Here is a 15,193-nt window from a genome sequence, read left to right on the forward strand (position 1 = left end):
TGTTTAGTTGCTTAGTTGTGTCTGACTCTTTGTGACCCCATGGACTGTAACCGCTACACTCCTCTGTTCATGGGGATTCTCCAGGCAAGAATACTGGAGTGGGTTGCCATTCCCTCCTCCAGGGGATCTTACCAACCCAGGGATCAAACCCAGGTTTTCTACTCCCACATTGCAGGAAGATTCTTTATAGACTGAGCCACCAGGAAAGCACATAAAATTAACTATCCCCTTTTCTCTGGCCAGCAAGCCCCTCATAACCACTGTGCTACTTTCCGTTTCTGTGAATTTGACTACTTTAGATATCTCTTATATTGGAATCATATATTATCTTTTCATGATAGACTTCTCTTAGCAAAATTGCCTCCAGGTTCATCCATATTATGGCATGTGACAGGAATTCCTTTTTAAGGCTGAATAATACTCCATTGTCCAACAGAAGCAGAAGAGATTAAGAAGAGGTGGCAAGAATACACAGAACTATACGAAGAAGGTCTTAATGACCTGGATAACCACGATGGTGTGGTCACTTAGCTAGAGCCAGACATCCCGGTGTGAAGTCAAGGGGACCTTAGAAAGCATTAGTACAAATAAAGCTAGTGGAGGTGATGGAATTCCAGGTGAGTTATTTAAAATCCTAAAAGATGATGCTATTAAAGTGCTGCACCGAATATGTCAGCAAATTTAGAAAGGTCAGCAGTGGCCACAGTATTGGCAAAGGTCAGTTTTCATTCCAATGCCAAAGAAGGACAGTGCCAGAGGATATACAAACTACCATATAGTTGCATTCATTTCACATGCCAGCAAGGTTATGCTCAAACTCCTTCAACTTAGGCTTTAGTAGTACATGAACCAAGAACTTCCAGATGTACGAGCTGGGTTTAGAAAAGACAGAGGAACCAGAGATCAAATTGCCAACACTTGTTGGATCATAGAGAAAGCTAAGGAATTCTAGAAAAGCATATACTGCTTCATTGACTACTCTGTAAAGCTTTTGACTGTTTGGATCACAACAAACCGAAAAATTCTTAAAGAGATGGAAATACCAGACCACCTTACCTATCTCCTGAGAAACCTGTATGTGGATCAAGTAGCAACGTTTAGAATCAGACATGGACCAGCAGTCGGGTTCAAAATTGGGAAAGCAGTATGACAAGGGTGTATATTGTCACTCTGCTTATTTAACTTCTGTGCAGAGTACATCATGGGAAAGCTGGGCTGGATGAAGTACAAGCTGGAATCAAGATTGCCAGGAGAAATTTGAACAACTTCAGATATATAGATGATACCACTCCAATGACAGAAGGCGAAGAGGAATTAAAGAGCCTCTGGATGAGGGTGAAAGAAGAGAATGAAAAAACTGGCCCGAAACTCAACATCCAAAAGTTAAGATCCTGGCATCCAGTCCCATCATTCATGGCAAATAGAAGGGGAAAAAGTGGAAAGAGTGACAGCTTTTATTTTCTTGGGCTCCAAAATCACTGCAGGTGGTGACTGCGGCCATGAAATTAAAAGACACTTGCTCCTTGGAAGAAAAGCTATGAGAAACCTAAACAGTGTATTAAAAAGTGGAGACATCACCTTCCCAACAAAGGCGCTTTGGATCATAGAGAAAACCATAGTCAACCATAGTCAAAGGTATGGTTTTCCCAGTAGTCATGTATACATGTGAGAATTGACCCATAAAGAAGGCTGAACACTGAAGAATTGATGCTTTCAAATTATGGTACCAGAGAAGACTTTTGAGAGTCCCTGGGACTACAAGGAGATCAAACCAGTCAATCCTAAAGGAAACCAACCCTGAATATTAATTGGAAGGACTGATGCTGAAGCAGAAGCTCCAGTGCTTTGGCCACTTAATGGGAAGAACCGACACATTGGAAAAGACCTGGATGCTGGGAAAGATTGAAGGCAGGAGGAGAACGAGGTGACAGAGGCTGAGATGGCTGGATGGCATCACTGACTCAGTGGACATAAGTTTGAGTAACCTTTGGGAGATGGTGAAGGACGGGGAAGTCTGGCATGCTGCAGTGCATTGTGTCGCAAAGAGTTGGACATGGCTTAATGACTGAACAACAAGACTCCATTGTTATGTATTTGTCACATTTTATCTATCAATATCTGTTGGTGGACCTTTGGGTTGCTTCCATCTCTTGGCTATTTTGAGTAGTGCTGTTATTAACATGGGTATAGAAATATCTCTGCTGGGCTCTGCCCTCAGTTCCTTTGGATATACAGAAGTGGGATTGTTTGTCCATTAACTTTTTAAATAACTTTTTTTGGTCACACCATGTGGCATGGACGATCTTAATTCCCTGACCAAGGGAACCCAGTGAATTCTATGTAAATGAGCCCATTTCCCTAGTACTTTATTTGCTATGAAATGAGTTCCTTGGTCAGAAGCAATACTATGGGATACATGATAGTGAATAAGACATTTTGTAAATTCGTGGATGACAATTTCAGCAGAAATATTATGATCAGGGAAGGAAAATGCCTTTCTAGAGTGTCTAGTAAGAATGTGCATTGCTTATTCCGTGATGGAAATGACTTAGTACAATCAACTTGCCACCAGGTAGGTGGCTGGTGCCAGTCAGGAGTGGTGGCATATCATGGATTCAGTGTTTGGTATCGGTGGAGCTGGCACTTAACAGCCTTGGTTAGTGAAGATCCATGTTGCTGAGCCCATGCCTTCCCTCCACTCTTGCTGCTGTGACTCCTATGTTGTAGGGGTGACAAAGACGAGCAGAGAGAAAAGTGACAGGGAAAATATGCTAGCTGACACCCACAGAATACTTCATTTTGTCCTCCTGATTATTAAGATCCTCCTCTACTTCAGTTGATCGGGGCATAGTGCCTGTCTTAAGAGGTCTGTTCACACACTTGCTCAGACCACCTTGGGACTGGTTTTCCTATCATCTTTTGGAGTCCTTGACCGTTCAGCCAATCTGTTAGCTACTACCTCCAGATTAGTGTATATTTGTGCCTTTGATCATCTCTCATTCCAGACAAAATGATAGTTAGGTCCAGTACTTGAAGTTTTGCTTACTGGGAGAGATTTTTGCTTCATCACCATCCTTCAAGGCCACCCTTGAATAGGGCTGTCATGATGCAACTGTCTGCTTTTTTTTTTTAAGTTAATTTTTGGCTGCACTGAGTCTGCATCGTTGCATGAAGGCTCTTTCTAGTTGTAGCTCTTGGGGGCTACACTCTAGTTACGGAGTGTGGACTTCGTATTATGGTGGCTTCTCTTGTTGCAGGGCTCGAGCTCTCGAGTGCAGACTCAGTCGTTGTGGCATACAGGCTTAGTTGCCCCACAGCATGTGGGATCTTCCTGGACCAGGGATTGAGGATATGTCCCTTGTGTTGGCAGGCAGATTCTTAACCACTGGACTGCCAGGGAAGTCCAATACTTTTGAGGAACGTCTGCACATCATACAGAAACATCTATATAAAAAGCCCATTCTCTCCCCCACCCCCACATTCGTCAACTGGTTATAGGGAACTTGTCCACAGGTTCAGGATATAAGTTAAGAATGTAACAAGAATAGGAAATCTGGATTACTTATTCATGCAGCTTGCTTGTGCCTGCAGGATTTGTTTGAACCCAGTTTTGTATATACCATCTTCCTTTGAGATAGAGTGCTATCACGCATGCTCAAATTAATGGGGTTGGTGGATCAGACAGTAATCATTTTATCATGGGCAACTCAGGTCACATGCTAAATTGGGGGATGTGAATGCAGTATCTGCTAAGGACCCGGAGCGAGTCAAAAGCTGATTTTTAAGAGAATAGTTATCTGCAGAGGATGGCTTGCTTTTTTCCCAAATTCTAAAAGCTTACACTATCATTCATCTGTAAGGACCTGCCAAACTTGGCCTGCTTAAACTCAAGCCGTCAGAATAATACCATCAACTTGGTGGAGAATGAAGTGGAACTCTTGATGTCTTCCAGAATGCAGAGCTGATGGAGATTTCTATACACTGGGTTATGCTAGAGTTGATGTGGTTCTGAGGTAGGGTTGTGAGGGTACATTGATGGTCCTGCAAGCAGAAGGAAACTGTTTTGGTGGTTTTTATTAAAAGGATAGAAGAAATAGCCTCATTCCAGTTTCCGGGAAATGGATTGATTTGCTCCAACAATGAAACTACATCTGTTACTGCAGCTGTAATTGGAATCACATGTGATTATGCTTTCAGTAATTCACTGTCATTCCTTAAGACCCATCTGTACTCTGCACTAGCAGATAGATGAGTTGAATGCCGATGTGGTTGGAATCACCACCCTTTATCGTCTTTCACAGAGGCACTAATCTCTGCAATCTTTCTAGGAATGTGGCTTTACTTTTGATTTACTATTTGGGTAGATCAGAGTTTTGGTGACTTCCACTTACTTTTTTTTTCTGTTTTCCTCTGTTAGCTCCTCATTCCATGGGTCAGGTAACTAATATGGGCCTTGTGCCAGTTTCTGCATTTGTCTTTTATAACAGCGCATTCCAAAGTGGGAAAATAACTTTGTGTATTCACCTCGGGCCCACTGGAGCTAGATCTTAACCAAAGCTTTCTTGTATAAGCTCCTCCCCTAGTGATCTAGTGAACCACAATAGCATATTAGCTCTCCAGGAATTAGAGTCAGTTCCAATCCAGTGTCCGGTTATCCAAGGTATGTGTAACTCCCCTTCCCTAGTACACAGTCACCCTGCTAAATGGTTGCATGTTTCTTGGAGGAAGGCTAGGATTTGCAGTATGATCTTTTTGGGCAGGATGTTCGGGTTCCTAAAGGGGATCCACTGGCCCTGGGTCTGTGAAAAAACTTGTCAGAATTGGTTGAGGGCCAAGATGTCTTTTGTATAGATTTAACTTCTACTTCTGGTAATCAGACCCAGAACTTTTTACTTATACAAATCAAATAACATTGAAGTAGAGTGCCTATCTGTTTTAGTCCCGGGAATACTGTGATCAGTAGCCAATGCTAGTGATCTCTGTGGGTAAAACCATTTTGTTTATTACTTTGAATCCACTGCCCGTTATGATAACCATATCCATTTTGTTGCTGCAAGTTGAGGCCACCACTTGACCCTGTCACTTGAGGTTCCAAGATCTTCACTGAGCCCAGCTTGGTGGCATCATTTTCCACTGTTATCCATGGCTCTCCAGCTACTGCGCCTAGATGCTCACCAGGCTACAGAGCTCATCAAGGATGCTCAGTCCCTCCCCCACCCCCAGCACATTTCTTAAATGTTGGTAAAGGAGGTATTTTTTTGAACTCTTCCTGGGGACATAGTGGGTGGGTGAGTAGGACTTACATAATAAATACTGTCCGTATGTGAGGGAAGTTATAAGCCTTTTTTTTTTTTTTAAACTCCAGGATGGAAACCAATGTTTGTAAGATAATGAAGATGTTTATGATCTCAGTAAATAAGATGAGTTAATATATGGAATATAGTCTGAGCTTGTAAAATATAACTGCCAACAAAATGTTTATATTCAGTGCTTTTAGAATGAAAAAGGGATTTTCTTAGTCATAATTGTTTTAAATATTTAGATTTTCTCAGGTGAAAAACCCATTTGAGTGTTATTTTCTGTGTTTTATTACATGATTAAAAATCAGTATTAAACAACAGGGTTTTGTTTTCTTTTTTTCTATTCTGAGGATGAATATGACTATTCATGTTCTATAGTAGATATCTTTTTTAAAAGTCTTTTATATTCTGTCCATTTCTTTTTTAAAAAATAATTTTATTTATTTATTTTTGGCATTGTTGGGTCTTCATTGCTGCACAGGCTGTTCTCTAGTTGCGGCGAGCAGGGGTTACTCTCTAGGTTACTTTCTAATACTCTCTTCTCACCACCTCTGTCTAGTGGTACATGGGCTTCTCATTGCAGGGGCTTCTCTTATTGCAGAGCATGGGCTCTAGGGTGTGTTGGCTCAGTAGTTGTGGTTTGCAGGCTCTAGGACACCGGCTCAATAGTTGTGGTATATGGGCTTAGTTGTTCCGTGGTATGTGGGATCTTCCTGGATCAGGGATCAAACTTGTGTCTCCTGCATTGGCAGGCAGATTCTTTACTACTGAGCCACCTAGGAAGTCCTGTCCATTATTTCTTAATAATTGAGGTCTTGCATGATACTGAAGTAGATAGAATGGTTGACAAGGTGGAGGAAATAGACTCACCTCAGTCATTATAATTTACTGTTTCTTCTGTGGAACTGTAGGTTACTGAGATGATAGATAACACCATCCTGAAAAACAGTGGTTTATTTGAGTCATGTAAAAAATATTTAGTTTTTCAGATTGTCCAAAAGGGGACATATAAATGGAAGGTTTGGACCCTTTCCTTCCATCTCACTCCCTTCTGTGGGCTACTAATTCAAGGAAAAGCTTTGGCAAGGTGAACCCAGACTTGACCTTGGAGAAGAAATGGGCAACCCACTCCACTGTTCTTGCCTGGAGAATCCCATGGACAGAGGAGCCTGGCAGGCTGCAGTTCATGGGGTCACAAAGAGTCAGACACGACTGAGCACCCAGACTTGAAACCTGCTTAAAAAGTGAGAAAGAGGTTGAGATAGGCAGCAGTGATGTGAAAATACAGGCTGGCACCCGTGTAAAGAGATGTACGTGGACAGACAGAGAAACTAAGAAGATTCTGAGTTGGCATAATGGTACTATAAATGGTCATGACACATGCTTTTCTTCATTTGGACTTTGACCTTTGAAAAACCATTTATGACTATTGTTAAAATTTTACTTTATTTGTTTATTACTGTTCTTCTCTGTGAGTTTTTAGTCCTTTCACTGATTGGATAGCTTTAATAGTCTATTGTTTGGGGTGCTAATAGTACAGTGATTAGGACATTATTAGGTTGAATCACATTTCAGTCAGTAAGCTCCTGGGTCTTTTCTTTTTACTTGTGAACACTTTGTCGTGTTAAGGTGCCAGTGAGTACTTCTGTCTATAATGAAGGTGGCCGGGGCATAAAGCATATACTTTGCACCTCATTTGAACTTTATTGTGAAGGCATTTTCAGGCAGAGAGACTTTATTGTATGTCGAATATAAGCTTTGCATGGGTCAGTAAGGGGAGGGCATTTTGTCCCCTTATCCCTCAGCAACCATATTATGGTGATTTTATTCTTCTGGATTTCTAAGAGCAAGTTTTCTCCCCTATTGTATAAGCTAACAGATTTCCCGGGTGTCCTTGAATGATTTATTCATGGCCTACTTGTGTAGTAGCAAAAGAAAAGAATTATACATTACATTTTTTTTTTTTAATCTTGAGCAAGAGAGCAATTTAAAAAAAATATATTTGGTAAGACCTCTAATAAAATTTTTAATGAGTTGTCTCTCCTACTCATAGTCATTATGAAGAGTACTGTCTCCTTCATTTTCATGGCTGAGGGCACTGTCTTCTTTTTTCCCCCCTCTCACTGGGATATGTGTTATTTCCACATTACTTTTGGTTTTTCAATTAATTATTATTCTTCTCTTTAAGAAAATCTAAGGTGTACCCATACTTCAGATAGTGTTTAAATTATACTTTGGCAATGTAATGTTTATTAATAATATTTTGTTCAAAATTAAAATAATAATTATCATTAATACTCTGAGGTAAATCAAATTATTCTGTTATTAACCAAAGACTTTCCCCCCTTTACTCATCCTTTCTTTCCTTTGTTACTGCCTTCTTCCCTCCTCTCCCTAAAGTTCCAGCAACTGAATACTGGAGGAATGGATGAATGAGCTTATGTAATTGTTTACTGTCTCATCTCTTCTTTTTAGATGATAAATTCCATAAGAACAATCTCCACCACTCTTGTTCATCTCCATTTGCCATGTCTAGGATTAGTACATGTAGGAATACATTAATGAGTTAAATTAGTTGAATGAATGAATCAATGAATAATAAAAAAGTTATTATGAATGCTTCTTATCTATATTAATATTTAGATTATAAAATATGAGAGGGATAAATTATTATACTTTTAGTATGTTTTAAAATTTGCTACTTAATTCTTTACAGTTTATGAGTAATACAATAAGCAAACAGTGTAAAGTAGTTTTTGAAACTAAACTTTGATGATTTGGATTAATATTTTAAACTGCATTTAACCATTTGACCTTGATTAGTTCAACTAACTTATGTCCTAGCTAAATTAAAATAGTTTGAGGGCATAATGTGGAAATACATTTTTACAGTGGGTATCAGTTTTAAGAGTTTTAATTGAAACATGATGTGGGCCTATGTAGATAGTAATAGTATTTTTATAATTTATTTCAAATTGTAACTTGAGAATTTTAAGGATTGAAGAATATCATTTCTAAGCATAACAGAAAATTTTGTGCTCTTGGGTTCAGAAATTACTGTTTGAGAAAAATAGCCTGACTGATCAGAAACACAGGGACCAAAGTAAGTATATTTAACTTCCCCAAACAGTGTTTAGTATAGACTGTTTATTTAATTGTTGGGTGACAGGTATGTACAAATACTTTAGTTCCTTTGGAAATGGGGGGAAAAAAAAAGAAAAAAAGAGCTTACTACAAACTACAAGGTGGATTTAGGTACAAAGTAGCCGTAAATTTGTACTTGATGTATTATGAATTTAATTTGACCACTTGTTTAGAAATCGATTAATACTTGGCTATACAGCAGTATACTTAGAAGAATAAGAGTCTACTCATGTATCATGATGTCTTTTCAGCTAACTATTGTCTCTTTGTGGCTTTAATGGTATATTTTCCTTCTCTATTTTCTGTAGGCATCCACAAGGACAAAGATACACCTCCCAGCTTCTCTGTTGTCCTTGAGACTTTGAGACGTACCTTGACAGATTACCAGAACAAGCTGGAAGATGCATCTAATGAGGTAACACTTGCACTGTTTGGCTCCACACACATAGCCTTCGGCCTGCAGCAGTACGTATTACTTGCTTGTTACAAAGGTCAAAAATATTGCGAATGTTGATTTGACAGCCTCACAGATAAAAAAATAATAAGTTGTCTGTCACTGTTTTATCTGTAAGCGTGGCCTAAAGTCAGGTCTCACTTGTGTTTTTGTAACTCTTCTGTCACACTACTATTTTAGGAGTTCTAAAGACTGTCACTTTTTGGTCTTCATAATTTATTTTAATTTAATAAAAAAAGCTGTGCAACTCAGTTAATATAATATTTAAATGTTAATGTGTTTTCATGAGATTTGGAATACGTAGTGGACATTTAGGGCTTGTCGATATTTTGGCTTAAGAGTTCTACAAATTGTAGAGATCTTACTAAAAAAGAGAAACTAGTTTGCATTCTCTAAAGGGAGTGACTGTTAGAAGTTTTTTAAAAACAAATATCTGCTTGATGTAGCCTGGAGGCTTTTGGTTTCCTGATTGAAAAAACTCATGCTTCTATTTATCTTCTTTTTTTTAAAATGTTTTCTTTTTTAATTTGTTTATTTTAATTGGAGGCTAATTACTTTACAATATTGTAGTGGTTTTTGCCATACATTGGTGTGAATCAGCCATGGGTATACATGTTATCTTCTCTTTTGTATTGTTTAATTTGTGGATTGATAATTTTCTTATTATCAATTAAAATGTTTTATTTTTATTTTATTATTTTGTTTTATTTTATTATTAAAATGTTTTATGAACTTCTGCTTTAAAAATTGAAGAGTTTTTTAGTTACGTCTTATCAAATTAGAAAATATGAAATAACTGTGTTAAACACAGACGGTTTTTCCAATTGAAGACAAGTCACAAAACCTGGAATTTAGTATTTATCCCTTTGTGTTTATCTGTTTATTTCATGTAATACAAAGGCCATGAAACCCTTATATTTCCCATTTCAAAAGAGCCATATTTTACTTTAGTTTGTTAAGGTGAAGAAAGAAGGAAAAGTGAGTCTTCTTAATGCCTTCTGTAATTGTTCAAAGGGCTTAAAAGAAAGTGACCACTGGCATAATTAAATTTCTATAAAGAGCAAACATTGCCGTCTTTCCCAGTGAGACAAGACAACCTGTACTGTTAGTAGTTTATGCACTTCTTCTGAGGCCTAGCTCTGGAAGCTGCAGGGTGAGTAGGAACACATTACCCACAGCGAACTGTTACTTGGGAGGGTGAATGTCACATGATCCTCGGCGCAGTTGAAGAGTCGACTCAGCAGGCTTTGGCTTAGTAATGTGCTTTGTTGTGAACCAGTGCCAGAGACAGCAGTGGGGAGACCAAGGGGGTGGCTGCAAAGAAAGCAGAAAGAGCAGTCTGACAGAAAGAAGAATGAACTGTCAAAGAAAATAAATCACAAGCGGAGCAGGACCAACTGATGACCTGCCACAAGCCTTCCCAGTAGGACTGCATGTGACCGACCCTGAGGTTGTCATATGGAGTGAGAGACCTGCGGATACCCTCACGATGTAGAAAGAACAGTCTTCTGTTCTGTCCTTTTTTCTTTCCGTAGAGATGCCATTGCTTCTGGCATTTTGGTCCTGTAGGATTTTAAGAATAAAGTTATATTTGTTTACAGTAAGAATGAAATCTTTTATCCAGATAGCTGGTAAAAACACAACAGTATCACTGACATTTTAAGCTTGAATGCTTGCTTTTCTTTTTAGCATGTGAACTTGTGACAGAAACTATATAGTTAACCAAGAGAAACACATTTTTTAAGACTGAATTGCTATCAAAAATTTGTATTTAATAATTGCATAAAAATTTAAAGATTAGCTTTTGAGTTATCCACCCTTGGAAAATATTTTAAAAGTTACTTACATTTTTTTTTCATCAGCTAAGCAACATGAATAATGCTAAGGAAAAGGCATCTAATGAACTTGACTCTACCAAACAGAAGATAGAATCTCACACTAAAAATATAAAGGTATTATAATTTAGAATAACTTTTTCCTGTTGTGTTAAGAAACTAATATAATTATCTAGGGAATATTTTTAAAGAGAGCTACATGAAAATATATCTTCCTATTTTTTATTAAGTACGTTTAGATACAGCTTAAAATTTTTTTTTTATCGTTGATCAAAATAAGAATGATTTTTCATTAAAAAAACTTTATTGGAAATTGTTTTGGTTCAAGGAAAAATTCATTTCCCCGATTTAATGATAGTACTATAGATTCAAAAATTGTTTTAAGATTTGGTGTCCAACCTTAGATACATAGTCAACATATTTTATGTAAGCACGTCAGTGCTTGGAGTCAGTTTTCATAATTTTGGAGTGGAGTCATTGTTTTAAGTACATCATGCCTAGTAGTGGGCTGGGACCACACCTAGCTAAGGTCCAGGACAACAGTTTACTTTATTTTTGTGCTGCTTTTATGTACCACATCTTTGCAAAATTATACTAAGGCAACTCTCAGAGTTGGAATTTTTTGGTGTGGGTTCATGTTGTTTGTCATGGATGTACTTGAATGAAATCTGTTAAGTGTAAGGACTGAAAAGTGAAGCAGAATTTTATGTCATGTATTTGAGATTTCTACTGGCATTTGAAATGTCATTGGGAAGTAAATGTTCTTGTAGTAAATGTAGGAGATTTATTTTTTAAATGTTATTTAAAAGTTTTTGAGTGACCAAGTTTTTTTTTTTTTTTTAAATAATGAGCTGAAAGGAAAACTCTTTTAAAGAGCTTTTTGGAATAAGTTATTTAACATTTTATATTTAAGTGTTATAATCTTCCTACCATCTTTTTGTTTGGTGTCTCCAACAGGACCTTCAGGATAAGCTGGCGGATGTCAGTAAAGAGTTAAGTCATTTACGCACTAAATGTGCAGACAGAGAGGCTCTAATAAACACTTTGAAAGTGGAACTACAGAATGTGCTGCACTGTTGGGAGAAAGAAAAGGCGCGAGCAGCCCAATCTGAGAGTGAACTTCAGAAGCTTTCCCAGGCTTTCCATAAGGATACCGAGGTATTACCTGAGACAAGAGGACTGTCAGGAAGGCCTCGCACTAATCTCACTTTTAGAAATTTACATCTATCAAGTGGCTCTTTTTACTCTTATTTAATTCAAAAAATTCTTCTCAGCTATTTTGAAATGTTCATGCCATCTGCAAAACCAGCCATTCCATTACTCTTGTATGATACAATTTTGTGAGAGAAATAAAGTAGTTTAACTGTTTTATCATTTGTACAAGTTATTTTCTCTATTAGAACATACTATCTCAAGCAGCTCTGCTCCTAACAGTCTTGTGTGTCAGTGACAAGATAATTTTTTTATTTCAATAGTTTAGTAGCCTGACATGGTGGGAGGAATCTTTTTTGTAACCTGAAGGAACTGACTTGGATAGAGGTACTTCTGTTTACAAACTGTGAATATGGACAAGCAACATGGTTTGGTCTCTCCACATCTTTGCTTCCTTCTTTGCAAAACAGGAATAATATCTACTTTAATAGACAGTTGCCTTATTTTTTATAATTGTAGGATATTAATCAAAATTTAGAAAAATACAAGTCCCACACGGGTTAAAAGTTTATTTGGATGCCCTTGGGGGTTGCCTATCCATGTTAATTTATTAATGACTTCTTAAAATATTATGACAGACTCTTCCATAGTGTATGAGCCTGTGTGAGTAGAATTGTAATCTTATATTTTCTTTTACCCATGGGACGTAGAGCTAGTCTAGCTAGCGTGGAGCTAGTTTATCTGAGTCGTCTTGCATATTGAGTTCATTACTCGAACAAATATGAACATGAATGCCAAGAGAGTAAAAAGGAAACATTCTTCCCACTCTTCTTACAGTCTGGGATTTAAATTGTGTCCACATGAAGGGGCTGGAATTGTTCTACACATCAGATAATGATTAAAGTAAAGGAAACTAGAAGGCTGACTGTATTGTAAAGTCAGCATGTCTACAGGATTGTGGTTGGGTTCAACATGTGTGAATTGATTTTGGATCTTGAGATTCTCTTTTCACGCCAAATGGATGATTGTCATGCATGGTTCATCACAGCCCAAGCAAAAAGGACATGATGGCGACACAATGAATTACCCTTGGGAAGAACTCGATCGCTTGGCAAAATGTGGAGAGGGAAGGTTGTTAGTGCCTGAGTATCATGTTTGGTTAGTTATATTTAATAGGATTTTTGAATGTCTCGATTTAGTTGAAAATGCAAAAGACACCTTTAATTGCTTAAAAAACAAAAATACATAGCATTGTTATAAAGATTCTTCTTGTTTCTTAATTCAAGTTGTGGATAAAGCTACATATTCAGATTTTTGGGGGGTTTTAAATTGTTATATTTGGAAAAATCTAAGATGACCTATAGAGAGAATGAAAGATACATATTTTTATATATATTGGAGACTTTCACCACAGTTTCTAACTACAAAACCTTTACATATGCTACGTTCAGTTGTTCTTGTCTGGAAGACTAGAATTTCTATTTTTTACATAGAAATTTAAAATTTATTTTAAAAGTTTTCCTGTTGGTCTGTTAAAAAACCTTGAGAGAGCTTATTTTATCTACATAAAATGCTCATTTTGTAGCTTCACAATTACCTTGTATTGAGTTCCATTGGTTGACTTAAAGGATACAAATGTTTTATAACGAGAGCAATTTGGCATTTTAGTAAGTAAATTCCCTTTTTGTGTTCAAGATGGAAATCAGCTTTTTACTGAATTCTACCGTATAGTGTTTCTAGGTCATTAAACAATGGATGGTTTAGCTACAACAATAGCAATATAATTTGAAAGAATTTTTTTACATATTTTTAATTGAACAGTTTTAAAGTATGTCTTGGGTAGCTATGTCCGTTTTTTTTTTGTTTTGTTTTTGTTTTTGGACTGCTAACTTTGTGATATTTAAACACCTACAAATGCCCAGTTTGCCAAGTCCGGTATAAACTTCTAAGTGGGGGAAAAATAACGAGCCTATCTTCCATCTCTTTCATATCACTGTCTGCTTTGCCTAAGGGGCTTAGGATAGATTTCCTATAAGTGGTAAGTAAACTAGAATCTCTGGAGGAGGAGGAAAGCTGAGTAATTGTGTGCATTTAAAGTGCAGATATTGGTATAACTTTTTCTTTAGCAGTGTTGGGTACACTCTTTATTTTGGTTTTTTGACTTAACATCTTTTTTGGCAAATGTAAATATGAAATTATGGAATTACCATGTTAACTTACAGTTAGAAGAGCTTAGAAGCAGCTAGTCCAGATACCTCACGTTAAAGCCAAGGAAGGCTTTACAGACAAGGAAGGCTGAACAGACACTGACTCAGATCGTGTCCTCAGTTGTAGCAGAGCTGGCCTCAGAACCTGGGTCTTTTGGCTTCTACACTTGAGATTTTTTACTAAGTGTAAGCAATTGTAAGTTTCTATCTGATGTTTAATTTTGAGTGTTAAAAAAGTCCCCAAGATGACCATATTCCCATACTTGAGTATTAATTCCTTTCCAGGATTTTTGACATAAATTCTTCACCATGTGTATTATGTGTTTTACTTCTTACACTGTTTATATACTGGAATTAATTTCTTTTTTTCTCACAGGAGAAGCTAACCTTCCTTCATACCTTGTATCAGCACTTGATAGCAGGCTCTGTGCTCATAAAACAACCAGAAGGCATGCTGGATAAATTCTCTTGGTCTGAGCTTTGTGCAGTCTTGCAGGAGAATGTTGATGCCCTGATCGTAGACCTCAACAGGGCTAATGAGAAGGTAACTGTCCTCAGGCACCAGATTCCTCTATTAAATTCAGTGACATTTGTCCACATCACAGTATCATTAAGAGGGGCTGACATTCATCTTATTTCAAAAAGAATTTGGGTGTTAATAATTCAATACCATTAATTATGGCTTGTCTACAACTCAGTTTGATGCCATTGCTGTGGGCATGTAAATGTGACTGAAGTCTGTATGAAGTCTCTGAGCTCCACTTTCTGTGCAGGACATGCTAATACTACTAGCCAGTGTTAGCCACAGGGACCTAATTAAAAGAAAATAAATTAATCTTACTGATGAAGCAATTCAAAGAACTTAGTCATTTACATTAATAAACCAACTCTTTATGTTAGCATAAAATAGAAACAAGATACAGTTATTCAAAAACATGATCCTAAAATTCTTTGCTCAGGAAATAATGAGATGTTACTTTGAAAGCACTTAAAATTTAAAAATTATGTTTATGACATTTCTTGTAATAGAACAAACTGTATATTACAAAACCCATTCAGTGCTTTAGAAACTAAGAAGGACATATTGTAGGAGAAAACTGG

General features: G+C 37.2%; 1 protein-coding gene across 1 annotated transcript in view; it reads left to right on the forward strand.

Moving 5' to 3' along the window:
* Positions 1 to 15,193, forward strand: part of CCDC171 (coiled-coil domain containing 171) — a 322,272-nt gene that overhangs the window by 98,187 nt on the left and 208,892 nt on the right. The window contains 4 exon segments of the mRNA XM_043486967.1: positions 8,753 to 8,859; positions 10,761 to 10,850; positions 11,691 to 11,891; positions 14,469 to 14,636. Coding sequence (XP_043342902.1) covers positions 8,753 to 8,859; positions 10,761 to 10,850; positions 11,691 to 11,891; positions 14,469 to 14,636 — 566 coding nt within the window.

Source organism: Cervus canadensis, chromosome 14, assembly GCF_019320065.1.
Source record: "Cervus canadensis isolate Bull #8, Minnesota chromosome 14, ASM1932006v1, whole genome shotgun sequence".
Lineage (NCBI taxonomy): Eukaryota > Metazoa > Chordata > Mammalia > Artiodactyla > Cervidae > Cervus > Cervus canadensis.